The following is a 25,365-nucleotide window of genomic DNA, read 5'->3' on the forward strand; positions in this document are numbered from 1 at the left end:
AAAAAAAAAAAAAAAAAAAAATCCTCAATTTTTACTTCCATTGCAATCAGCAGTGGCTTTGTCTTCCAATGAGAAGTTTTACAGATCTACAAGGCCCAAGTGAAGTATGTATTACTAATTATTATGTAAAATATGAGAAGTTTTAAGGCATACTATTTTTTTTTTTTTAAAGACAGAGTCTTGTTCTTGTCACCCAGGCTAGAGTGCAGTGGCACAATCTCAGCTCACTACAACCTCTGCTCCCGGGTTCAAGAGATTCTCCTGCCTAAGCCTCCTGAGTAGCTGGGATTACAGGCGTGTGCCACCACACCCGGCTAATTTTTGTATTTTTAGTAGAGATGAGGTTTCGCCATGTTGGCCAGGCTGGTCTCAACTGACCTCAGGTGATCCACCCACCTTGGCCTCCCAAAGTGTTGGGATTACAGGCGTGAGCCACCACACCCAGCCTAAGGCACACTACATATGTACACACACACATTCACATATATATGCAATCACATATACATCCATCAACCCAAACACATAGCTGGCAGTTGTGACATCACAGAGTTGAGAAAGAAGAGAGGGAAGAAAACTTGGAGGAGAGATCTACCCACCACCTTATTTACTCCCCACTGACCCTGGTAGGGTCCCCTGCATGTCTCCCCCTTCTACTTCGAGTCAGTTTCTAGTCCTTACATGAGGCCACAGGAAGATTTTCAATACAGATGTTCTATTGTATGTGAACATCAAACATATGGACGTTATCTACAATAAGGTTAAGCAACTTCCTGGCCAGATGGCTAAATGCAGTTGCCAACTAAAAACACAAGTAACATCTGGCTAATAAATCTGTCCAGTCTGTAACAGTATTGGGGAACATTCTCTCTGATTCCTCAAATCCAACAAAATTATAAGGTGATTTTTACCACAGTTTTTATTTAAAGAACACAGGCAGTTGTGTGACAAAAGAGATCAAGAGTTGTGATCTGGCAGTAGGTTCTGGCTTTCTTATTAACAAAACATGCAGGTCTAAGGGCAGAAATTTAACCGTAGGTGCCTCTTACCCTGCTGTTGGGATTTTATATTCCTGTAATTAACAAGTCTATGGAGACAGGCTTTTTTAACAATGTGAAAAAGTAAAGAGAGTCGTTTGAAAGAATGATAAATTTCCTTTGGGAGGCCGAGACGGGCGGATCACGAGGTCAGGAGATCAAGACCATGCTGGCTAACATGGTGAAACCCCGTCTCTACTAAAAAAATACAAAAAAACTAGCCGGGCGAGGTGGCAGGCGCCTGTAGTCCCAGCTACTCAGGAGGCTGAGGCAGGAGAATGGCGTAAACCCGGGAGGCGGAGCTTGCAGTGAGCTGAGATCCGGTCACTGCACTCCAGCCTGGGCGACAGAGCGAGACTCCATCTCAAAAAAAAAGAATGATACATTTCAATTAGAGAACATCTTTATAGTTACAAATTAAAGAGGAAAGTGGAATTGCCCATAAATGCTCCATTTAGAAAAACTACCCTGAGACTTCGAGTCTCGAGGTCACACACCTTAAAGTCAGATATGAGTCTGCCAGCAGCTCAAACATATTTAGTCTTTGGAGTTTTGCTCAAGCACTGTACCACTGGGAAGGCAAATACAGAAAACTCATTTTTTCCTTTTAATATCTATTGAGCAAATTCCACTGACGGTGAAGCAGGAGGACCAACCGGGCCTGTCAACAGCATCAGGGTAAACAGACTTTAAACAAATAGAGGCTTTTTTTTTTTTTTTTCGAGACAGAGTCTCAAAATGTAAAAGCATTTTAAGGTCTCGTTAGTTATCTTTGTAACATGTCTCACTAACAAGGCAAGCTCCTCCCTCCCAAATACTACTCCTTAACCTATCCCCAAACTAGCCCCTAGGAACGTGCTGGTATAAGCAGGGTCAGACGGTGTGGGCGGGGTTTGTACTGGTGTGGGCGGGGTCAATACTGGTGTGGGCGGGGTCGGTAATGCGTGGATAGAGTCAGTACTACTGTGGGTAGGGCCAATGTTCATGGCGGCGTGGTCACTTCTAGTGTAGGCATGATTACTTCTGGTATGGGCATATCAGTGCTGGTGCCAGGGTAGCTACAAAGCACCAGCTTAGGAGGCCCAGCCAGTAGGTCCTACAGGCCACGCAGAATTGGGGTCCCTCCGGGAACACATGAGAGGACGGCCCTGTACCAGCCTGCTATGCACGTCCTGCCACGTCATCACCTCACACCTGCCAGGGCAGATGGTCAGACCCATTGCACAAAGGAGGAAACCTAAGCTCGGAGAAGTTATTTATTCCAAAAGCCTGGGCTGTGTCAGAACTCTCCAATGGCAGAGCCATGCTCCTTCTAGAATGCCACATGCAAACCGTCACACGAAGTGGCCTGTCCAGTCAACCCTTCTATGCAATATTCTCAGCAAACAGTGTGCAGCTGGTTCTGAATCAGAGTGAATTTCCATTATGAAGGTGCAACTTACCACAGCAAGGCAATGTAGAAATGAAGTCCATGGAAACCTAATGCACCTATGAGGACAGCGTAGGAGCCCCTCCACAACTTGAAATCATGTGTACAACTGTGTGTGTGTGTGTGTGTGTGTGTGTGTGTGTGCGTGCGCACGTGTGTGTGTCTGTGTTGGGAGGTCTGTGTGCCTGTATGTGTGTATTGTGTATGTGCATTTTTCTAGAGATATGGTCTAACTAAGACCTTCATCAGATTCTCAAATAGCTCTCCAAACCCCTCCACCCAGGTTAAAAATAAATTTAAAAGGCAAGAATGCCTAAGCAATGAATGAAAAAAGACACAAAACATCTTTCCCTTATTAAATCCACCCACCTTAAAATCAAACATTCAACACTGTGATATCATTTTGCATCATACAGGTTTTCTGAAGGAAGCACTAGGAAGATATATGCAGAGTGCTGGGCTTTGGAGAAATTATAGAGGAGGCTGGAGATCCTTGGGCAAAAAAAAACTGTCTTATTAAGGACTGTATTTCCTATCAAAGTAGTAAATTGTATTTGGAAACACTTCCTTCCTTAACTACATTTTTCCATGATACAATGTACTTTGCTAGCTTCCTGCAGCCAAATTAAGCAGGTGGTCTCTGAACATAAGTTTAAATTATGATACCCCAATAGAAAATCAAATCAAAGCTCCAAAAGTCTGCTTTTTTAAGCAGGTGGTCTTGAAGTGGGTTTTACTGCAATAATAGCTAATATCTCAGGCTTTCCGGAAAAAAAAAAACAAAAACCTTCTCCTACAGCATTTCTAATCCAAACCCTACATCTTGCTCATAATGTTGCTTTAAGAAATTTTTCACACTTCAAAATATAAATTACCAGAAAATTATGTGATAATTCTGATTTTACAGAAAGGTTCTCTGATTTACCCGGACTCCTTTCTGCTGAGTGGCTGGAAGCAAGCCCCTTCTCTTTTCTGACTTCCACATTCCAACGTGCAAAATGAGGGGGTTGAATTAAACCAGAAGTTTTCCAAATCTGCTGTCCAGCACAACCCCACTCTATTTTTAAAAACTGAGACTTCCGGCCGGGCGCAGTGGCTCACGCCTGTAATCCCGGTTACTTTGGGATGCTGAGGCGGGCGGATCACCTGAGGTCGGGAGTTTGAGACCAGCATGACCAACATGGAGAAACTCCATCTCTACTAAAAATACAAAATTAGCCAGGAGTGGTGGTGCATGCCTGTAATCCCAGCTACTCAGGAGGCTGAAGCAGGAGAATCACTTCAACCCGGGAGGCAGAGGTTGTGGTGAGCCAAGATCACACCACTGCACTCCAGCCTGGACAACAAGGGCGAAACTCCATCGCAAAAAATAATAATAATAATAAAACAAAACAAAAAAACTTGAGATTTCCAGCCAGCATCCCAGATATCACAAATCAGAGCCTTAAGGGATAGGTTTCGAGATTCTATAATTCAACAGCTATCCAAGTGATTCTGATATAGAAGAGCATTTGGGAACCGTGTGACCACATACTTTTTAAGGCTTCTTGCAGCTCTGCTATTCTATGAAAAACCAAATATTATCAGGTGGAAAAGGGCATGGCCTCATTCTAGTTACAGGACCCAGCAGAATTAGGATCAGAGCAGCTTGTTTCCTTTCAGCATCAAAAAACACGTGCTACCACTAGAAGGTACAGCTGTAGGCAGGGGTGAGCACTAAAGGCACTCATGCAGAGCCGGGGGCATGCCTGCTGTGGATGGGAGCAGCTCTTGCTCTGGCAAGAGACATAATTGCACAAAGCAACTATTTGTTGTTTACTGCAGTGAAATTTAACTGGGCTGTATTTCTGTTTGTGAAATCTGGCAAGCCTACACAGGTGACAAACTTTCCAGTGATCTAATGTCCACTCCGACTCTCAGAACTTTGGATTCCACAGAAAGAAACCTGTTGCTTGTCACTACACAAGGCCCCGCCAGATCTGGACTCAATGTCAAAAACTATGATCAGAAGTAAAAGTTCCTTGCTATGGGAGTAATGATACGGTTCCCTCCAGAACGGTGAAAACGACAGGCTCCCTGGCTTCTTGGCTCTATCCCTTGAATAATGACAAGGTTTCAAGAATGGCTCACAAAATTCCCCTGTTCAGAATCCAGTGGAAAATACCTCATCCTTTTCAAAATGAAAAACATGCCATTATTTTGAGGGTAGACATGTTGTTTTATGATAAAATGTGATCTCGGTCTCTTGAAGGCTTATAGTGATGTTATTACATTGGATAATTTAAGCGTGAAATCATCTTTCAAATAAACAAACCTGTTTCCATAATCAATTTTGGCTGTGACCTTCTTCTTCAGTTCTTTGAGCTCATCCTGCGGCAGAGTTCCAGAAAGAATTTGTGATCGCCATTCAATAAGGTCATAGATCATGTGCCGCACACTTCGAAACATCTCCCTGTTATCTTGCTGTACAGGGGGAAAAACCCAATCATAAAGATTTTGTTACAAAACAGCATTGTGAAGATGGTAGAGAATGGGTATCTCTTCAAATACACATGAGGTATAAGCACTAGATCACGAGATTTAGTTAATGTTGAATTAAAAGGTGCTTTCAGCATACGCTGAAACATATTATTTGGAATTGGTTTTCCATGAGACATTAAAATATTAAAAGAATAAAAAGTAATGCATAATCCCCAAGATTTCATCCAACATTCTACGTGCCACTAAAGCAAAAAGGTGATCCCAACACGGGCTAGACCTTGAAGCTCACACCTGCTCGTGAGCTTCCTGCATCTGGATCAGAGACGGGCAACTCTTAAAGCTCCTCCAGAATTAGTCTTAGCCTAAAGATCTGAATCCTACAACCTGCATATGGTCTTCAGAACACCCTGCACCCTAGACCCTTATCAGCACACTGAGAACCTGAACTCCTCGGCCTTGCTCTCAGCTGAACTATAGGGAAGAAGCAGCATTCCACCCTGGGCTGGCTGCTGCACACTGTGGTGTGTACAACCCACAAGAGACACTTCTGCAAGGGGCCAAATCTCAATCTACAAGCTTTGGTGCTTCTGTGACAAGAGGAAAATGCAAATAAGATGCAAAACTCACACTTCTTACCACTTTCTAAGAATTTTGATGGGACTGACGGTTCAAAGAAAAGCAACAGTTTGCAGCTTGCAATTACAAGTGTACAATAATCAAGGAGATTAGAGATTATGTGAAGGAAAATAACTCAGTGGTTCTTTCCATGAAAAGAAATCTAGGTGGAACCTAATGTGATAAAATTCTAAGCACTACTGGCCTTGGGAGCTCAGGCTTATAATCCTAGCACTTTGGGAAGCAGAGGCGGGAGGACTGCTGGAGCCCAGGAGTTGGAAACCAGCCTGGGCAACATAAGGAAACCTCATCTCTTCAAAAATTAAAAAATTAGCTGAGCATGGTGGCTCACAGGTGTAGTCCCAGCTATCCAGTAGGCTGAGGTGGGAGCATCGCTTGAGCCCAGGAGGTTCAGGCTGCAGGGAGCTGTGATTGTGCCACTGTAGTCTAGCCTGGGCAACAGAGCAAGACCCTGTCTCAAAAAATAAATAAATAAAAAAGATATCTAAATAAAAGATATCTAAATAAATAAATAAATAAGATAGCTAAAGATATCTAAAGAAGATATCTTTAAAACATTAACTGTGTTCACTGCCACTTTTTTTAAAAGCTCCCCTTCTACAGAACTGAACCACATACCTCACACTGGTATTTAACCTTCTTTCTAGGAGTTTCTAATATCCACACTGCCTTCTCTTGTCCACTGTTCTAAAGCCATATCAACTATCTAAAATCCTTAATAGTTTGCTAATATCTACGACCACAGAGCAGAGCCAAAAACTCTTATGAATTTTTTTTTTTTTTTTTTTTTTTTTTTTGAGAAGGGGTCTCACTCTGTTACCTAGGCTGGAGTGCAATGGTGCAATCTTGGCTCATTGCAACCTCCACCTTCCAGGTTCAAGCAATTCTCCTGCCTTTCCTTCCCGAGTAGCTGGGACTACAGGTGTACTCCACCACACCCAGTTAATGTTTGTATTTTTAGTAGAGATGGGGTTTTGCCATGTTGGCCAGGCTGGTCTCAAAGTCCTAACCTCAGGTGATCCATTCGCCTCAGCCTCCCAAAGTGCTGGGATTACAGGCATGAGCCCCTGCACCCAACCCATAGAAAAATATTATAACCATTTTTGGCTTTCTTTGCACAAATCCAACCATGTAAGTCTATCCGAGGCAAATTTAAGTTTTGTGAAAGGNAGAAGGGGTCTCACTCTGTTACCTAGGCTGGAGTGCAATGGTGCAATCTTGGCTCATTGCAACCTCCACCTTCCAGGTTCAAGCAATTCTCCTGCCTTTCCTTCCCGAGTAGCTGGGACTACAGGTGTACTCCACCACACCCAGTTAATGTTTGTATTTTAGTAGAGATGGGGTTTTGCCATGTTGGCCAGGCTGGTCTCAAAGTCCTAACCTCAGGTGATCCATTCGCCTCAGCCTCCCAAAGTGCTGGGATTACAGGCATGAGCCCCTGCACCCAACCCATAGAAAAATATTATAACCATTTTTGGCTTTCTTTGCACAAATCCAACCATGTAAGTCTATCCGAGGCAAATTTAAGTTTTGTGAAAGGAAACGAAGGTGCTCATTAAGAATACCTACTCTAGGGTGATAGACTTAAGGAGGTCCACTGACTATTAGCATCAACTCCTGTTTGTTTTGTTGCCATATTTTTGTTTAAAAATTGCTAAGTTGATGATGAAACACTGACTACAGAATTGCTCAGATTTACACAAAACATTCATGGCTAACTTTACGCTTTTAGGTTTTTGACTACGTTTGATGACAATTACTGCAACTGCTTATTACTGTGCATTTACAGGAAACCACTGTATAATCAAAAACAACAAGCCTGCCCAACAAGCAGCTGCAGGACTTTAGGAAGTTTTCTATGTTCTCAAGAAATTAACGTACCGACTTCCTTCCAGAGCCCTGGCTTGGTGATAATAACATTAGCATATGAGAAATCAACACTCTGAATAGAAATACAAGCTTAACAAAAGGTAATCTTCTGCAAATATGAATTTATGTGCAAAGAAATGCCCTGAGGGAATATGAAATGGAAGATGTCAGAGCTTCAACCTCTCTGCATTAATAAGACTTCTTCTGTGATCAGGAGAACTGGACAATTGCACACGACGCTGGAATGTAAAATATCTCCCTATCCCTGTCACAAACACGGTTAACTCTAGAAGACTCTGTTGTTTTTCTTAAATGATAAGAGGTATTACCTACTGTCAGACAATGGCAATAAATAAATAAATAAATAAATAAATAAATAAATAGTAATTGCCCTCTACTGGATCCTTAAATAAGCACCTATTACTGTTTAAAAGGTGACATCAACACACTGCCCGATCCCGTGTTCCAGGGGCCTGAAAACAACCACATTTCTCCTTCCAATGCAAAGAAAGACACATCCGATAGTCCTTCTGCTACAGCTCACTGTAATACACCCAAATACATGGCAGGTCGAAGGGCACACAGCCCCCAACAGGGGCTAAACTCTCAGTCATGTCGCTTCCTTTGCCTTTTCTGAGTAAAATTCTGTCTCGGAAGCTCTGCTTTTAAGGTTCGCTGAGAAAGAAAAACATCCCATTGGCAAATCAGGGTCAAAAAAGCTCACTCTCTATTTCTAAGCTTTGAATGAATATCTCATTTTCTCACCACGTAGAGCTGCCTCCAGATGGTGGACCACTCTCGGAGTGTCGTGGTGACTTCCTGGATGAGGGGGAGGTCACCCGGGATGACTGTTTCATGTTGCCTGGGAGGAAAGAAGGAAAGAGCAGCTGAGTCCACGGTTTCACTGCCTGCTGTGAGCTGTACCTGTAAATTTCACAACCAGGCCATAGTGCTCAGTATTAAGCAAATGGGAAGAAAATCTACAAATAAGACTGCATTCACACATATAAATACATACGTCTCCACGAAGGGACAAGTTATATTTGTACAGAGCTTGGGAAGGTTCATACATTACCCTGCACGTAAGCCATCCACTTCATACATCAAGGTAAGATGAAGGAGGCAAATAATATTCCATTAAAAGTCTACAGAACGTCAAGGTCTGGCAAAAGAAAAGTATATTCATAATATGTGTACCCATCTATCTTAAAGGTGCCATAAATTACAGCTGGTCCATGTGGCATTAAAATGCAGGTTTGGGTTAAGATGATTTTTACATTTTCCATCATGCATAAAATTCATTACATGATAATACATGAAGCAGTTATCCTTGGCAAAATATGAGAGGTTACAGCTTCCAAATGTCCATGGTTACTCTAGCTGATGCCAACTCGGATCAAACTCTGTATCCTCTTTCTTACCCTTTTTCCTCCACCCCAAAAGGTTAACCTTTGACTCACTCTTTTTTTTTTTGAGACGGTGTCTTGCTCTGTCACACAGGCTGGAGTGCAGTGGTGCAATCTCAGCTCACTGCAATCTCTGCCTCCTGGGTTCAAGCGATTCTCCTGACTCAGCCTCCCAAGTAGCTGGGATTACAGGTGCCCGCCACCACGCCCGGCTAATTTTTGTATTTTTAGTAGAGACGAGGTTTCACCACATTGGCCAGGCTGGTCTTGAAATGCCTGACTTCAGGTGATATGCCCACCTCAGCCTCTCAAAGTGCTGGGATTACAGGCATGAGCCACCGCGCCCAGCCCTTTGACTTATTCTTAACTCATTACCTATTTAGGTGCTGGTTTTCATCAAATCAACCGTTGCTTCCTGGGCATGTGCTCTGGGTCAGGCACTATGCTAAGTAAGACTCAGACTACTGAGGGGTGGGGGGAGAGAGTGAATTTGTGGCTGGTGTAGTTAGGCTAGCTGGTCCCACAGGTTGTCTGGATGTCCTGAACAGGCAAGAATGTGGCCAGCATGGAATCCTGAGGGACGCTACAATAGGTTCCACCTACATCCCTTGATGTGCACAGAGTCCAGATCTGTGGAAGGAACGCTGACTTTGGCTCACGATTGGGGATCAGGCCTGCAATGACTTATTGATAGCGGAGGGGAGGATCTCAAAGCAAGAGACAACAGGGGCCCCAAAAGAACAGTGGTCTCGTGGATAGTTCCAGAACCAGTCATCGGAGGGAAGGGTGCAGGCAAGATCATCCCCTAGAAAACTGTCATGAAGAATGACCCTTCAGGCTGGGCGTGGCGGCTCACGCCTGTAATCCCACCACTTTGGGAGGCTGAGTTGGGTGGATCACGAGGTCAGGAGTTTGAGACCAGCCTGGCCAACGTGGTGAAACCCTATCTCTACTAAATATAAATAAATAAACACAAAAAATTAGCCAGGCATGGTGGGGCGGGCCTGTAGTCCCAGCTACTCAGGAGGCTGAGGCAGGAGAATCCCTGAACCTGGGAGGCGGACGTTGCAGTGAGTCAAGATTGTACCATTGCACTCCAGCCTGCCAAGGAGGTCCCCAAGTTTCCCAGTAAGGATGCTGATGGAAGTGTGGTCCATTACAGGCTAAGGTGTCATCCCTACAAAGTCCGCAGGCAGAAATTTCCTTCCGCTCACAGTGTGAGGACCTGCAACAACAACTGGGCTGTTTTCATCTTATGGATCCTGGGTGGAGTCCACTGGGGGCTCCTCACACTGGCTATGAGAAGCTTGGAGCTCAGTGACCTCCCTTCCACCATGTGAACAGGGTGAATAGGGCCTCAGTGCACGTACCATGTCCTGCGGTCGGTGCTGGTTCCGCCTTAGGTTCCTCCCTTCTGATAGGCCCAGTGGGTCCCTGGGATCAATATACCAGCTGGCACTAACGCATCTGATCTGGCTTTATGGTCTTATTTTGTTACCACCTTGTCACCCGCCAGGGTTCAAGAATATATAACCCCAACAATGCCTGCCTCATGGGGCTGCTGGTAAGACTGAAGGAGAGAGCCTCAAGGCAGAGCATCTTTAAGAATGAACAGGGCTCGGTGCGGTGGCTCACGCCTGTAATCCCAGCACTTCGGGAGGCTGAGGCAGGCGGGTCACCTGAGGTCAGGAGTTTGAGGCCAGCCTGGCCAACATGGTGAAACCCCGTCTCTACTACAAATATAAAAATTAGCCAGGCATGGTGGTGTGCGCCTGTAATCCCAGCTACCTGGGAGGCTGAGACAGGAGAATCGCTTGAACCCAAGAGGCAGAGGTTGCAGTGAGCCAAGATCATGCTACTGCACTCCAGCCTTGGCAACAGAGCAAGACGTCATCTCAAAAAAACAAACAAACAAACAAAAAAAAAACAAAACCAAAAAAAGAATGAATGCGACATAGGGGAGTGGGGAGATGCTGGGTCAGAGGGATACCAACTTTCTGTTAGATGGGAGGAATAAGTTCAGCAGGCCTATCCTACGCAACAGTGACTACAGTCAATAGCAATGTATTGTATACTTGAAATTGCTGAGAGTAGATTTTAAGTGTTCTCACTACAAATAAATGATAAGTATGTAAAGTAATGCACACATAATTAGTTTGATTTAGCCATCCCACAATGTATACATACTTCAAAACATCATGTTGTATACCATAAATACATACAATTTTTATTTGTCAAATCTAAAAATAATAATTTTTTGGGTGGGCACGGTGGCTCACATCTGTAATCCCATCACTTTGGGGGGCCAAGGCGGGTGAATCACTTAAGGTCAGGAGTTCAAGACCAGCCTGGCCAACATGGTGAAACCCCGTCTCTACTGGAAAAAAAAAAAAAAACACACACACACACACACAAAAATTAGCCGGGCGTGGCGGTGAATGCCTGTAGTCCCAGCTACCGGGGAGGTGAAAGCAGGAGAATCACTTGAACCTGGGAGGCGGAGGTTGCAGTGAGCCAAGATCTCGCCACTGCACTTCAACCTGGGTGACAAGAGCAAGACTCCATCTCAAAAAATAAAAATACACAATACAAAATAAAAATAATAACTTTTTTGGAAAAGAGAACGAATGGGACATAGCAGATGCTCACCCAACAGTGGGGATGATTCTCATTAGTTACTTGGCTGCCTAACTGAATGAGGGGTTAAGAGACAAGTCGGGGCTGGAGGTCCCGATGTGAGCATCACCCATAGAGACAGATCAGCTGAAGAGGGGAACACAACAGAGGCCATGTCGATCAGGGAGGGGCAACAAAGAAACAGGAGAAGGCTAGGACAGCACCCTCAGAGTAGCAGACAGGGGACAGAGGAGATGGTGACATGCCTGAGCAGTAGGTCAGCATAACAAGAAGACGATGAGCGCATCGGAGTTAAAAGGAGCTTTCAGTGAAACGGGGACCAACAGTGTCCAAGGCTGCAGTAGAGCTCCAGAGGCAGAGGATGAGAAGACACTGCCAGGTCTGGACATAAGGAGGAATTGCTAACCATGTCAGTACCGGTAAAAGCGTGGGGGACAAAATGAGAATGGCTTTGGTTATGGGGGAATAGGTACAGAATCAGTGGTAACAGGCACAGAGTAATCATTTGGGATGTCTGAGAATGAATAAAGTCAGCGTCCAGAGACAAGAGAGACGAAGCAAAAGAGAACCTTCAAGACAGTCAGTGCAAGCGAGATACTGTGAGAGAGATCACATGAGAGAGAGCCTTGCAAGAGAAAGACAAAGCCTCCAAGAAACAGGTCACTCCAGAGAGAGATCATGCAAGAAAGAGGGGCTTACAAGGCAGCCTGCAAGACAGAGACCGTGTGAGAATGATCATGCAAGAGACCAGCAAGAGACAGATCCTGAGAGACTCTACAAGAGAGACAGGACAATAAACTTGGAGAAAAAGGCGGCAGGCAGAGGTGGGATGATAGTGTGGCCTACATTGGCACTGGAAAGGGGAAAGGACCAGGAGAAGAAGGGAAGGTGGAAGTCTACAACGACCTGGAAGAAAAGAGGGATGAGATCACCTGTCAAGCCTGAAGCCAGGGTTCTTCAGAGCAGCTGGGCAGCTAGACTTCAGTGGCCGCGGCAAGGGGGACAGATAGAGCCAGGCAAAGACTGTGGGGAACAATCCCAGGGAACCCAAAGCAACAGCAGGGAAACTGTTTCTAAACTCTTCATTTCACCATAATTCTATGCATTTGCCCACAGTGGGGCACCTTGGACCAGAAGGCCCAGAAACAGGAACCAAATGTGTCTCTGTCTGCCTGTCTGGTTAGGTGTGACTCTATTTATTGAGACTCAGAATAACCTGTTGTCCACTTTATTATCATGCTTCATAATTACATTTTACATATATTCTTTTGTATATATCAAAGTGCTTTTTAAATAATCATACACAGTCTCCCCTGTATAAGGATTCAAATGCAGATATAAAGTACACTAAATTCACACTTGATTCAGTTACTTCCACAGAGTAAAAGTTTCAACTTTCTTTTTCTTCCCTTTAAAACTTTGCAGACAAAACACTTAATCTGTCTAAAAAGTACCATATCGTAGGTCATTATCATTCATGCCTCTAAATTATTTTCTTCGTTTTAATTATGCATCATGGAACTATGGAACCCGAACAGTCCTTTTCATATGTTAAAAGTACAGTGCTTGGAAAGGCAATTTTGTAATCAGCCAAAGAGATGTCATTATGCAGTAATCATATGATTAGTAATTTTATAATTTACATATTTAACTGAGTGTGAAGATGCAGCAGAGACAAAAAAAGAAAACATTTTAATGTTCCTTCTTCCAAGTTCACACCTGGTTATTCATTTGCCATTCCTGCCTAATGGGTTCCTGTTCTAGAAATGTCCTTTTAATGATCTTATACATCAGTTTTATGACCTCTAGGACACATACATCACAATTAGACAAAATGTAAACTCATGCATGTCCCAAGTTAACAACTGTTGCTTCACCCTAAACTCCATTTATATCACAGCCTGCAATGTCTTCCCAAAAAAAAAAGGGGGGGGGGGACTCAGAGCTGGGGGGCTTTGGAGTCTCTGCCAAATGAAGTCAATAGGTCACAGAGGACGCACAGAGCACCAGGGCGAATGCTTTCCAACAGTGACCCCAGGTTTAAGGACAGTGAGTGCAAGCACGGTGCTGACTTCAGACTCTGTAAAGGATCAAAGTCATGTTAAACACAACTCTGAATCACAAGTCCCCTTTCTCTCCCCAAAACTCCTGCCCCCCTGGAGTCAATCACACCCACTGTCTTGACCCTCTGATATTACGCCATCATACAAAACAGCAGCAAGGCCAAATATAGTCATTGCAATTCTTCATTTAAACATCAAGACCAGACTCACCCTTTTCCTTCAACTATTGCTTCTTTAAGGTGAATATATGAAGCAGGAAATATACCCTTTGGAGAGAAAAAAAAAAGTAGCTTTTATTATCAATAGGATTGCTGACTGCAAATCAAACAATAGTACCCAAAAAGGTGGGATGAGGGGTGGCTAGATCGCTCTTAATTTTTGAAGTCTTATGCTAAGCCCCATATGTAACACATCAAAGAAAACACAAAGACGTGGAAAAGACAGCAACTCACTCAGCTCACAGTACAGACTCTGCCGATGTCTTAGAAGCAAACAGACAACACACGTGCAAAGGAAAAAGGCCACAAAGATACAGCAATTCGCAGGCTGCTCCATAGATCACACCTTTTTGGCCTCAACACAGGCAGATCAAAGGCCAACTGGTGCCTCAAAAGCAATTTTTGGTGATGGTCTCCTCTTTCGAAATGATGAAAGTTGGTTTACACCACCAATTGTCCCTTGTGCGCTGACCACATACCCAGACCCATGGGGACTTTCTCAGAGACCTCCCCAACAGGGGGGCTCTCTGGTAAAATACAGGAAGGCAGGCCGAATGTCACCCAATCTGCACAACACCTGGGGGCACAGCCTAGCTTCCGCTGATAAGGTGGCCTGCCTCTCTCAAGTGCAATGCACATGTGAGCCGAAGAGAATGAAGCCTGGGGGAGAGTTTCTCAAGAGGACACTCAGCCTCAGGCACGTTCTATGAAGTGCCAGGAAGAGCTTTATCAAGAGTTTGGGTCCTAGGCCAGGTGGGATGTAATCCCAACACTTTGTGAGGCCGAGGCAGGTGGATCACTTGAGGTCAGGAGTTCAAGACCAGTCTGGCCAACGTGGTGAAACCCCGTCTCTATTAAAAATACAAAAATTAGCCAGGTGTGGTGGTGGGGGCCTATAATCCCAGCTACTCAGAAGACTGAGGCAGGAGAATCGCTTGAACTTGGGAAGTGGAGGTTGCAGTGAGCAGAGATCATGCCACTGCATTCCAGCCTGGGTGACAGAGCAACACTCTGCCTCAGGGAAAAAAAAAAAAAAAAAAAAAAACTTTGGGTCCTGCTTCCTGAGCAAGCAAAATAACTCCCTTAACTAAAGTAAAGCAGAGGCAAGCAAAGGAAGGTAAGAAAAGAGGCAATGGGGCTGGGGTCTTGGACGGTACAACGCAACCCAGCTACCGCTTCCTCCGTGAAATTTAGTGCATGCAGCAGAAAATGATTAAGTGGCACCCCTGTGGCTTCAAGGCGTCTGTTGTGGGAATGGAAGCTTCTGCCTGGGTTTCCCCAGCATCCAGCCCTGAATGATGCAGAAAACAGACTACTACTCAAGCTTGGGAAGGGCAGGGGGCAGGCAGGGGGCTGAACGGGTCTAGCAGGCACCAATGATTCATGTTGCTTCTGCCAACAAGGAAAGTGGCCAAACTCCATAGAAAGAAGAATTATCACAGAGAGGGAAGGCATCAGGCAGAGAGTCAGAGGCTCAGCAACAAACAAGGCCGGGCCAGGCTCAGAGGTGCACACCTGCAATCAGCACTTCGGGAGGCCAAGGTGAGAGGATCACTTGAGCCTAGGAGCCTAGGAGCTCACCATCAGCCAGGGCAAGATGGTGAGATCCTGTCTCTGCCAAAATTTTTTTACAAATTAGCTAGGCATGGTGGTGTGCACCTGTAGTCCCAGCTACTTGGGAGGCTGAGGGAGGAGAATCCCTTGAGCCCAGGAAGTCGAGGTGGTAGTGATCTATGATCATGCCACTGCACTCCAGTCTGAGCCACAAAGTGAGACCCTGCCTCCAAAAAATAAAACGTTAACTTAAAAAAAAACAGAAGTCTGAAGGGACCCAACGCTGGGTTGCTGTGTTCAGGTCCTGTTATCCGGGACACCTCCAAATCCCAGGTACACGCTTGGGGTGTCTTTCCATGACAGCAATAGGTGTCCACCCAGATGGGAGAGAAAAACGAAAAATCAATCCCAGTCCTGTCCATGTCCACAGGCGGAGGCAGCCCTCAATCTCAGCAAACCCACTGGAGAATCATGAAGCCACAGGAAGGATAATGACTGCGTGAGGCTGAACACACGTGCGGGTTTGAAATGCGCAACTTCCGCTGGGCCTGCTCAGCACCACCCCGATCAACTGCACACTTGTAACTACAGGAAAGTCGTTTACAGACACGTGGTGTGAGGATTCCTGGGGCCCACATCCCTTCTCTGCTACTGCCTGGGAGGCCCCTTACAAATTTACAATCTCTGTAAAGCTTGAATTTCTTCATCTACCAGTGGGGATCTTAGATGGAAAAATAGCTACGCCCTACCCAGCTCTACTGTGTGGATGAGTTATGAATGAGTTATGACGTCTAGGCACCCAGGTGTAGTGCAAAAGTACTGTGGTCTGGGGAGACATTGTGGGAATGGAAGAGATCTCAAATTGGGGAAGGTGATAACAAATACCAAACAAGATTCAAAGAAAAAGGAACAGCTTGCCTGGGGCACATCCAGCCCAGGATGCGGCAGCTGTGTCCTATGTAGGAGTGGGATGGGGGAGGGGCATATTACTCCATGATCTTAATCTCTTATTATTAAAGGTTTCAACTGCAGCTTTCCCAAATTCAGAGTTTCATCTGCAGGAATACGCTATTTTTTTTTTAGGGACTGATCTCACTTATCATGACCAGCCAAGGCTGGTCTCAAACTCCTGAGCTGAAACAATCCTCCCACTTCAGTCTCTCAAGTAGCTGGGTCTACAGGTGCATACCACTGGGCCTGGCTGGAATTCACTATTGACTGTGGAAGGGAAAATCAATGTGAAAATAGAACTTTCCTTGGAGAAATCTACTCCATCATCCAGTGGGTCGAATCTCTCCCGTCCAAACTTCATGGCTGTAGGTCACTGGATGTGTCGAGACCTGAAGCCCAGTCTGAGGTTGGCAAGGTCGAGGTGAGAGGTCCTGGTCCCAATTTGCAGAGCTGGCTCACTGATTTCCTAACAGTGTCTTTCACATTAGCCATGACTGTGCCAGAGGATGGCTGCCATAGGGACCACCCTCGACCCTCCCCAAGTGCTGGTGCAGCGAGAGGATGACCCACTCTGACCTGCTCAGCAAAGCCTGGGTTAGGGGCTCTGGGGAAGGCAGAGTGGGAAGGCCCTGGCACTTTGGTTGCTAGACTTTGTAGGACTTATTACAGGCTCAGGACCACAATCCAGAGTCCAGCCCAGTAAGGAGATGATGAGAGGCAAATTTAGGATACAAAAGTAAAATGAACCATCCATCAAGCATAATTAGATATGAAAATGTATCAGTTAACGTGGACGGCCCAACCACAGCTTAGAATAGAGGTTACTTATCTTAACATCATAGAATGAAACAGAAGAGCCATAATTAGGTTCTGTGGAGCTAAGAATGTTAAAGCCACAACAGAATTGTGTACGGGAGTGCCCACCACAATGATCCGAGGTATAATTACACGTCTTAGTTTCAGAAATTCAAATAACCACTCATGCAAACTGCTCTAGGAGAGCAAAACTCCTTTTTTCACAGCTCGACTTAGGCAGTGTAAAAATAGTTAAATGCAAGAGGGAAAGAGCACGCATGAGGTTTGCAAATCTGCTAATCTATTATTAAGGACAACGTAAGATTGACAACTTTGAGAAATAATTGTTTTCCTGAAGTCGCTTTACTCAGATCACTCTCTGACACACCGAGGCCTAAAAAGGACGCAAAATTCAGGAACAGATGACAACAGGCCAACACTACATCACAACCCAGCAATTCATTCACGAAGATGAAACTACAATTTCTATGTACACATATAGTTCAGAAGAAAACAATCCAAGGTCATTCACATTCCTACCCATGTATTTTTTTTAATTCAGAGAAAGAGATACAGAAGTAAAACTCTCAGACACAAATGAGATGGAATTGATCTCCTCTCAAGGTCTGATTTATGAAGAGACATGCACTGTGTTTAAGAAGAAGGACTTACCTTCTTAGACTTTTTTCTTAAGGTATAACCTCGGTACCACCCTACAGAAACACGAAGTTGAAACAGTTAGTACAAAGAGACATCTTAGGGTTCTCACAATACATTCATGATGTGCAGAACTCAGCTTGGCAGAACCAGTGAGGTCAGTCTGTCACCAGCATTTTTCAATGAGCCTAAGGCTTTAGAGATACACTACGTGGTTTCCAGAGAGCATTTCAACAGCGTACCCGGAGCCCAGCTGGCAACCTTCACATGTGGGCCTCCACACCTTCCCCTCCATCGTCTCAGGTGGTTCGGAAGCAGCCCTTCGAAGTTCAGATGCACAGTTCCAAGAGCAGGACTTGGCCTTTCAACCACTGGCCCTGAGTAGGCTCCTTGTGTATGCATTTTCTTCACTCTCCCTCTGCCTGATTTCGACCAAGATCTCTCCAAGGGCACACACCAGCATCTCGCTGCCCCGAAACAGAAAACCCATTGAGAGATAACTTCCTCCCGCCTCAAGACAGGGCACTTTTTCCTGGAGCAGCCACGACCTCACAAAGCACTTCTGTAGCAACAACACAGCCCTCAACCCACAGGAAGATCCAGGGCCAAGCACAAGGCACACCTGCCCCTTTGGGTTTGGTCCAGCCTCCACTTCTTGCTCCTTCCGAGTGGCGAGAGAAGGAACATAGTGAGAGCAGAAAAAAAGACACACTCGAGCCACCCGCATGCCATGGATGCCACACAGAGGAGTCCTTCAACAAGGGACCAGACCCAGCCACACCCCGGCACACCTCTCAGGCTGAGGACAGGAACTCTCCTTGCACAGGCCTAGGGGTCTACTGTTAGTACCCAGTCTCTAAGCACCCCACCATTTGTGAGGTCAGATGGATGATTTTTTAATCCCAAACATTTTTAAGTCACTCCAGGTCATCTAGCTTTTGGAAAGCTAATCAAAAGCTCAAAGAGGCCAGGCACGGTGGCTCATGCCTATAATCCCAGCATTTTGGGAGGCCAAAGCAGGCGGTCACTTGAGGTCAGGAGTTCAAGACCAGCCTGGCCAACATGGTGAAAGCCTGTCTCTACTAAAAAATATAAAAATTAGCCAAGCATGGTGGTGGGCCCCTGTAATCCCAGCTACTCAGGAGGCTGAGGCAGGAGAACTGCTTAAACCCAAGAGGCAGAAGTTGCAGTGAACCAAGATCATGCCACTGCACTCCAGCCTGGATGAGAGAGCAAGACTCTATCTCAAAAAAAAAAAAAAAAAACTCAAAGACAAATCCCAACTCTGCCCCATAAGAGCAAAGGACCCTGTCAGAGAGTGACAGAGGACACTTGGAAAACGTAAGCTGGGTAAATTCCCAGAGAATAACCAAATATTGGGTTTCTTTACACTATTAAAAAGTCAAACCTCAGAAACCAAAGATCAGACAGATGGGAAAAAGGGCCACTGTTGGAGCAATTGGCCTCCACCTCCCTCAAAAGGTGAATTCTCACAACCAGGGATGGAAAGAATGACTGTGAACCGGAAAGTAATGGTGTCAAGCTGAGCAGAATCCCCAAGGGATTACTACACAGCTGTTTTCTGCGTATCCAGAAAAGAGGACAGAAACTGCCAGGACTCTTGCAAAGGTTTTGCTAAGACCCAGTTATGACAAACTGAACTCATTTCACTCTCTTGACGTGGAGACTCAACAGATTGATTAGGGGGAACCTCAGATACAAAATGCCTAGATTTCAGCCACACACTTGAAGGATTATCTCCTGATAGCCATATTGTCGAGTTCAGTGGTTCTGATAAGCTGGCCCAGTACCAGCGCCCATTTATGACGCAGTGCTCATATATCAAGAAGGAAAAAGAAAGGTCAGTTGAATGAGTTATGCAAAGCTGTGTACTCCATTTCAACAACTGTCCTTTATCCTATGATAGTCTTCCCGCATTTTCAACATTAACATGTCCTTTCTTTTCTGAAACTGACAAAGATTAACGTCTTAGAATATATAAGGAAATAATACAGAGACAAAAAAAAGATAGCAACTAAGTATAGTAAGAAAATGAGGCCAGGAGTGGTGGCTCACTCCTGTGATCCTGGCATTTTGGGCGGCCGAAGTGGGCAGATCACTTGTGGTCCGGAGTTCCAAGACCAGCCTGGCCAACATGGCAAAACCCCATCTCTACTAAAAATACAAAAATTGGCTGGGCGTGGTGGCGCATGCCTGTAATCCTAGGTACTCAGGAAGCTGAGGCAGGAGGATCACTTGAACCAGGGAGGCAGAGGTTGCAGTGAGCTGATATTGTGCCACTGCACTCCAGCCTGGGCAATACAGCAAGACTCTGTCTCAAAAAAAAAGAAAGAAAATGAGCAAAGTTTATAAACTATGTAAAGAAGAAACCCATAAGACCTCCACATGTATGAAGAGATGCTTCAGTTTAATAATAATCAGAGAAATGAGAAGTGCACAGTTAAGAGTGGTAGAAGGCAGAACACTGCAGGATGCAGGAAGCCCCTGGTCACCATGGGAGGCAGTGTCCACTGCAGCCACCAGCCTGGGAGCACAGCCCCTGCTTATCCAAAGTCTGCATCTCCACTCCCAAGACCCAGCAACCCGCTCTTGGGAACGCAGCCCAAAGACATCTGTGTGCCCTGCAGGGTGAGACGGACACGGGATGCTCAGGGCAGCTTGGTCTTGGATGGTGGGAAGCGGGGACAGCCTAAGTGCTCACACCTGGTGAGGCAGGCAGTTAGTAAAACATGAAATGTGCACACAATGCAGTTAGAGCCATGGACTAAAGGGACACAGAGAACAGAGTACATTTTAAATGGAGCACCAGGGAAAATAACAAACAGAACAAGACTATAACCACACACTTACATCCGTTAAAAACAGATGCACACCAAACAGCACAAGAACACAGGCAAACGAGAGGCCACTTCAAACACAGCAGAAAGGTTTTCTATGGGAGGCAGGAGGAGGAAGGGCCAAGCAGTAGGCATGAAAGGCAAGGAGTTGTGTGTCTTTATTTAATGTTCACAGACAGTCGATTCCTCTTCTAATGGCCTTCCTAAGCAAAATGAAAACCTACGGTTTTCCTCCCCATGATTTTTGGCATGCACTATTTCTTCAACAAAGTGAGCCCACACACCATGTGCCAGAGACTACACTGGGCACCACAAACACAGAAAGAGATTAGACCCAATCTCTGTCTTCCACGAGCTCAGAAACTGGAAGGGCCCTAAGACAAGCAGGGGTCACACCACAAACCCTGCTGCAAGACGGAGTTCAGCATGAAGGAAGAGGATGTCCCGGCAGAGGTTTTGCACCGGAGAGTGAGAGAACAGAGCGATTACCTGGCTGCTCTGGGGCACAGCAAAGAGGGGATGAGGCTGGGAGGAGAAAGACTCACAGCTGTTATAGAATTAACTTCTCCCTGGCACGGCTTGCAAGTGGCCTCCACGTAGTCAACCAACTTGCTCCAAAAAAAGAGACATCCACCCAGGGAACAAGCAAATGCCGGCAAAATACAGATCCCAAACTCGGGGAAGGCACAGTCCAGCACAGGAAAATGGCGGTCCAGTCATTAGAGAAGAAAATGTATCACTATCCCCTTTGAAGAGTTGAATAAATTAAGTTTGAATGTGGCTGAATCTAAAGGACAATTTCCTCATCCTTGGGCAATGCCTGCAGCTTGCCTCTGGTGCAGCATCTCACCCTGAGGACCCTAAGGAAGCTCTGGGGACCCTATGGAAACTAGTCGACAGCAGGACTGGCATGCCTCTGACCAGACAAGAGTCACTCAATCAACACTAGGGACCTGGCCTCACCTCTCCTATCTGGTTGGCCCAGGACATTGTTTAAAGGCAGGGGTCCGCACCAATATGACCTCTCAAAGCTATTTCCACTTCCACCATGAGCTAGAAAGTTCATTTTCTTTGTTATATGTCGCAAGCTTTCGTGAGCTTGAGAAAGAGAAATTAACCATAACTTGAAGGTAAATTTAGTCTTTGAACCTTAAAATAAAGAGTTATCATCTAGAAATTATATCCTCTGGAGCAAGCGCTATAATATCCTGGAAAGGATCATAGAAAAAAAGGATCATAGAAAAAAAAGAAAATCAATGTTGCTAAACCAAAAAATTGTCTTAGAGGAAAAGGAGAGCCAAGGAAAGAAAAAGAAAATGCCAGACTCTAATACAAGTCATGAAATTTAGACAAAACAAGAGGAAGACATTGGAAAACAAATGGAAGTACATTATTCTCTTTTATTTAATGACAAAAGTCACCATGCTTCCCAAAGTCAAAACTATTAATATTTCTCCAAATGCATTTCTCTGATTAGATTCAGATTAAAACCAAAAAGTTAGTTGATAAGGAACGGGAATTCATTTTATGCTAAAGAGTCTTTACAAAGACTGAAATATTTTCATCAGAATCTAGAAAGACTGACTAGCCCAGAAAATTAATGTTCACTGTAGATCTCTTATTATGATGTCGGTCAAAAAGTCAAATGTCTGCAATCAGATATTCTTGAAGTTACATGTATTACAAGGACCACAGACAGACCTGAGGATTCACTGTTTAAAAAATACATTCCTCAGCCGGGCGTGGTGGTGAGCACCTGTAGTCCCAGCTACTCAGGAGGCTGAGGCAGGAGAATCCCTTGAACCCAAGAGGCAGAGGTTGCAGTGAGCTGAAACTGCACCACCGTACTCTAGCCTGGGTGACAGAGCAAGCCTCCATCTCAAAAAAAAAAAAAAAAAAAAAAAAAAAAGACCACCACCACCACACACACATTCCTCTTAAGAAGCAAAGAACAAGAATGCAGTCCCCACATGTCCACGGGCCACAGGAAATCATTAACTATTCAGGAATGACATCATTGCCCAGTGTTTATTAACCAGGATTTCAACTTCAACTGACCGGCAGCACAAGTAAAAAAAATATACAAGAGCATTTCCCTTCAGATCAGAAAAGTGTCTGAGATGAGTGGTTTGATCCTTAACCTCTACTTAATTTCTCTCTGTCTCCTCTCAGGCACACGCAGCGTGTACTGAGAGGAGATGAGGGAACACAGCTGTCAGCTGTAAACACGGAAAGCAAGCGGAAGACCCCATCACAACTACTCACCCGCTTAAGGACTGGGACTGGTTTCGCAGAGCTGCACTGGCTTCTAGGCAGAGGCCACTAAAGTCGATTTTTTTTTTCAAATAGGACTTTTTTAGGGAAGGTACAGCATGCACCAGATGGGGAAATAAGGGCTATGAACATGGGTCCGCTAACAGGTCTGTGTTTCTCAGAGGAGTCTACCAGGAGCTGCTCACAGTTTGCCTGGAGCAGGGAAGCCTGGCACTACTTCATTCCTCGTAAAGTGGATTTCAAGTTGGAAGTTCAATTTGGTGATTACTACGGGATGTCTTCGATTTGCCCTCTTACCCCCACCTCCCGTGTGGAAGGGTTTTGCTAAAACCCTTTGTGAAAAAGCAATTTTGCTACTGAAATTATCCTTTTATTCATATGCTATATGGAAACCACCATTTCAAGCAGGAAATTAAGCCGACAACAAAAAGAAAACACAATCTTACCAAAACCTCCTGATCTGAACAGTCTTTAAAAAAATCAAGCCCATCATTTCTTCCCTTCTGTGCAACAATAACCACAGCATAAAATGAAATACGGCCTGCTCAAATTATTTGCAAAACACAAAATACAAAAACAAACTGTCTGAAAAGTCAAGGACATTGGAAAACCACTGTCACCAACAGTTTATTTAGTGGATAATTATAACAATTGCTTCAGGCCGGGCACAGTGGCTCACACCTGTAATCTCAGCACTTTGGGAGGCCGAGGCAGGCAAATCACTGAGGTCGGGAGTTGGAGACCAGCCTGACCAACATGGAGAAACCCCGTCACTACTGAAAATACAAAATTAGGTGGGTGCAGTGGCGCATGCCTATAATCCCAGCTACTTGGGAGGCTGAGGCAGGAGAATCGCTTGAACCCAGGAGGCAGAGGTTGTGATGAGCCAAGATCGTGCCACTGCACTCCAACCTGGGAAACAAGAGCAAAACTCCATCTCAAAGAAAAAAGAAATTGCTTCATTGGATGGCATCCCATATAACTGTGATAAATCTCTGCTCATCCCAAGAAAATGGGTATTACAGGTTTAAAAAAAAGGAAAGGAAGTAAGAGATGAAAACTGTGGCTCCTCTGAGACATACTGCTAATAAATCTAAGTGAGGACATTAAAAGAAAAAGTCTCGGTTCACACCAAACACATTAAAACAATGAAGCAGGCCGGGCGCAGTTTCTCACGCCTGTAATTCCATACTCTGAGAGGCCGAGGCAGGCAAATCACTTGAGCTCAGGAGTTTAGGAGCAGCCTGGGAAACATGGAGAAACCCTGCCTCTACAAAAAATATAAAAATCAGCACAGTGTGGTAGCATGCACCTGCAGTCCCAGCTACTTGGGGGGCTGAGGTGGGAAGAGTGCTTGAGCCCAAGAGGTAGAGGCTGCCTGCGATGAGCTGTGATTGTGCCACTGCACTCCAACCTGAGTGACAGAGCAAGGCCCTGTCTCAAAAACAAAACAATGAAGTAAACTAAAATATCTTAAACCTATTTTTTATAAAGTGGTCAACTATTAACAATCAAGATTTACACACGCTTGGCCAGGCAGAGTGGACCACACCTGTAATCCCAGTACTTTGGGAGGCTGAGGCAGGCAGATCATTTGAGGTCGGGAGTTCAAGACCAGCCTGAACAACATGGTGAAATGCAGTCTCTACTAAAAACACAAAAAATTTAGCCAGGCATGGTTGCAGGCACCTGTAGTCCCAGCTACTTGGGAGGCTAAGGCACAAGAGTGACTTGTACCTGGGAGGCAGAGGTTGCAGTGAGCTGAGATTACACCACTACATTCCAGCCTGGGTGAGTGTACTCCAGCAAGACTCTGTCTCAAAAGAAAAGAAAAAAAAGAAAAAAAGATTTACACATGCTTGCAGAATAAGGAGCCAATGAGTTTAAAAATGGGAATTTCAGTTTTAAGTTCACCTTAATAAGGTATTAAACAACAGACAGCCTCACTATTACCCTTACGTGAAACAGTATCCATGTGCAAGAAAAGTGAGCCTGAGAAGGGAGCATGACTGTCTGTGTGTCTGTAACAGAGGAATGCTTTGCCCAGCAGGCACTGAGAAGGTGTGCCATCTACCCAAACATGTAAGAGAAAAGATACCAAGAGGCATACGCACCTTCATATGTTTCCAAGATGTGCACAGTGTCTCCGATCTGTAAAGAAAGTTCATCCGCTCCTCTGGCATCATAGTTATAAAAAGCTGTGATGAAAAAGGGGAAATATATTAGTAACAGTAAAGACAGAAGTGGCCATGCTGAGTCGTGTTGGCTTGTTTTAATGTTGTTGTTTTTAATACTGAAATACGTTCAGTCGCTGCCTGGATCATCCTCTCTGATACCCACAGAAGTGGCCTTTTCTTTCAGACAAATATAAAGGGTCAATAGTTTAAGGAGGAGAAATTCATAACTACCCACGACGCCAGATGACCGTAACTGACATAAGAAGACATTGTTAACAGCATTCTGATTGACACTTCAATACTATCTTTTATTTCCACTACTAGAT

The 25,365-nt window shown here is 44.9% G+C and overlaps 1 protein-coding gene across 4 annotated transcripts in view; it reads right to left on the bottom strand.

Annotated features, from left to right (window-relative positions):
* The window catches only part of DOCK1 (dedicator of cytokinesis 1), a 487,728-nt gene extending 462,668 nt beyond the window's left edge, over positions 1 to 25,060 (bottom strand). For 2 of the 4 annotated variants that reach the window (XM_017858668.1, XM_017858667.1), the window contains exons 1-4: positions 24,977 to 25,060; positions 13,766 to 13,821; positions 8,215 to 8,311; positions 4,778 to 4,926 (exon numbers count right to left, since the gene is read on the bottom strand). In XM_017858668.1, coding sequence (XP_017714157.1) covers positions 4,778 to 4,926; positions 8,215 to 8,311; positions 13,766 to 13,821; positions 24,977 to 25,048 — 374 coding nt within the window. In that variant the 5' untranslated portion in view covers positions 25,049 to 25,060. Of the gene's footprint in view, positions 1 to 4,777; positions 4,927 to 8,214; positions 8,312 to 13,765; positions 13,822 to 17,745; positions 17,787 to 24,976 lie in introns of all 4 variants that reach the window. The other 2 variants (XM_017858670.1, XM_017858669.1) reach the window with 2 other exon arrangements.
* Positions 25,061 to 25,365: the final 305 nt, after the last annotated feature.

The sequence above is a fragment of the Rhinopithecus bieti genome, unplaced genomic scaffold (genome assembly GCF_001698545.2).
Source record: "Rhinopithecus bieti isolate Rb0 unplaced genomic scaffold, ASM169854v2 scaffold_42745, whole genome shotgun sequence".
In the NCBI taxonomy this organism is placed as follows: domain Eukaryota; kingdom Metazoa; phylum Chordata; class Mammalia; order Primates; family Cercopithecidae; genus Rhinopithecus; species Rhinopithecus bieti.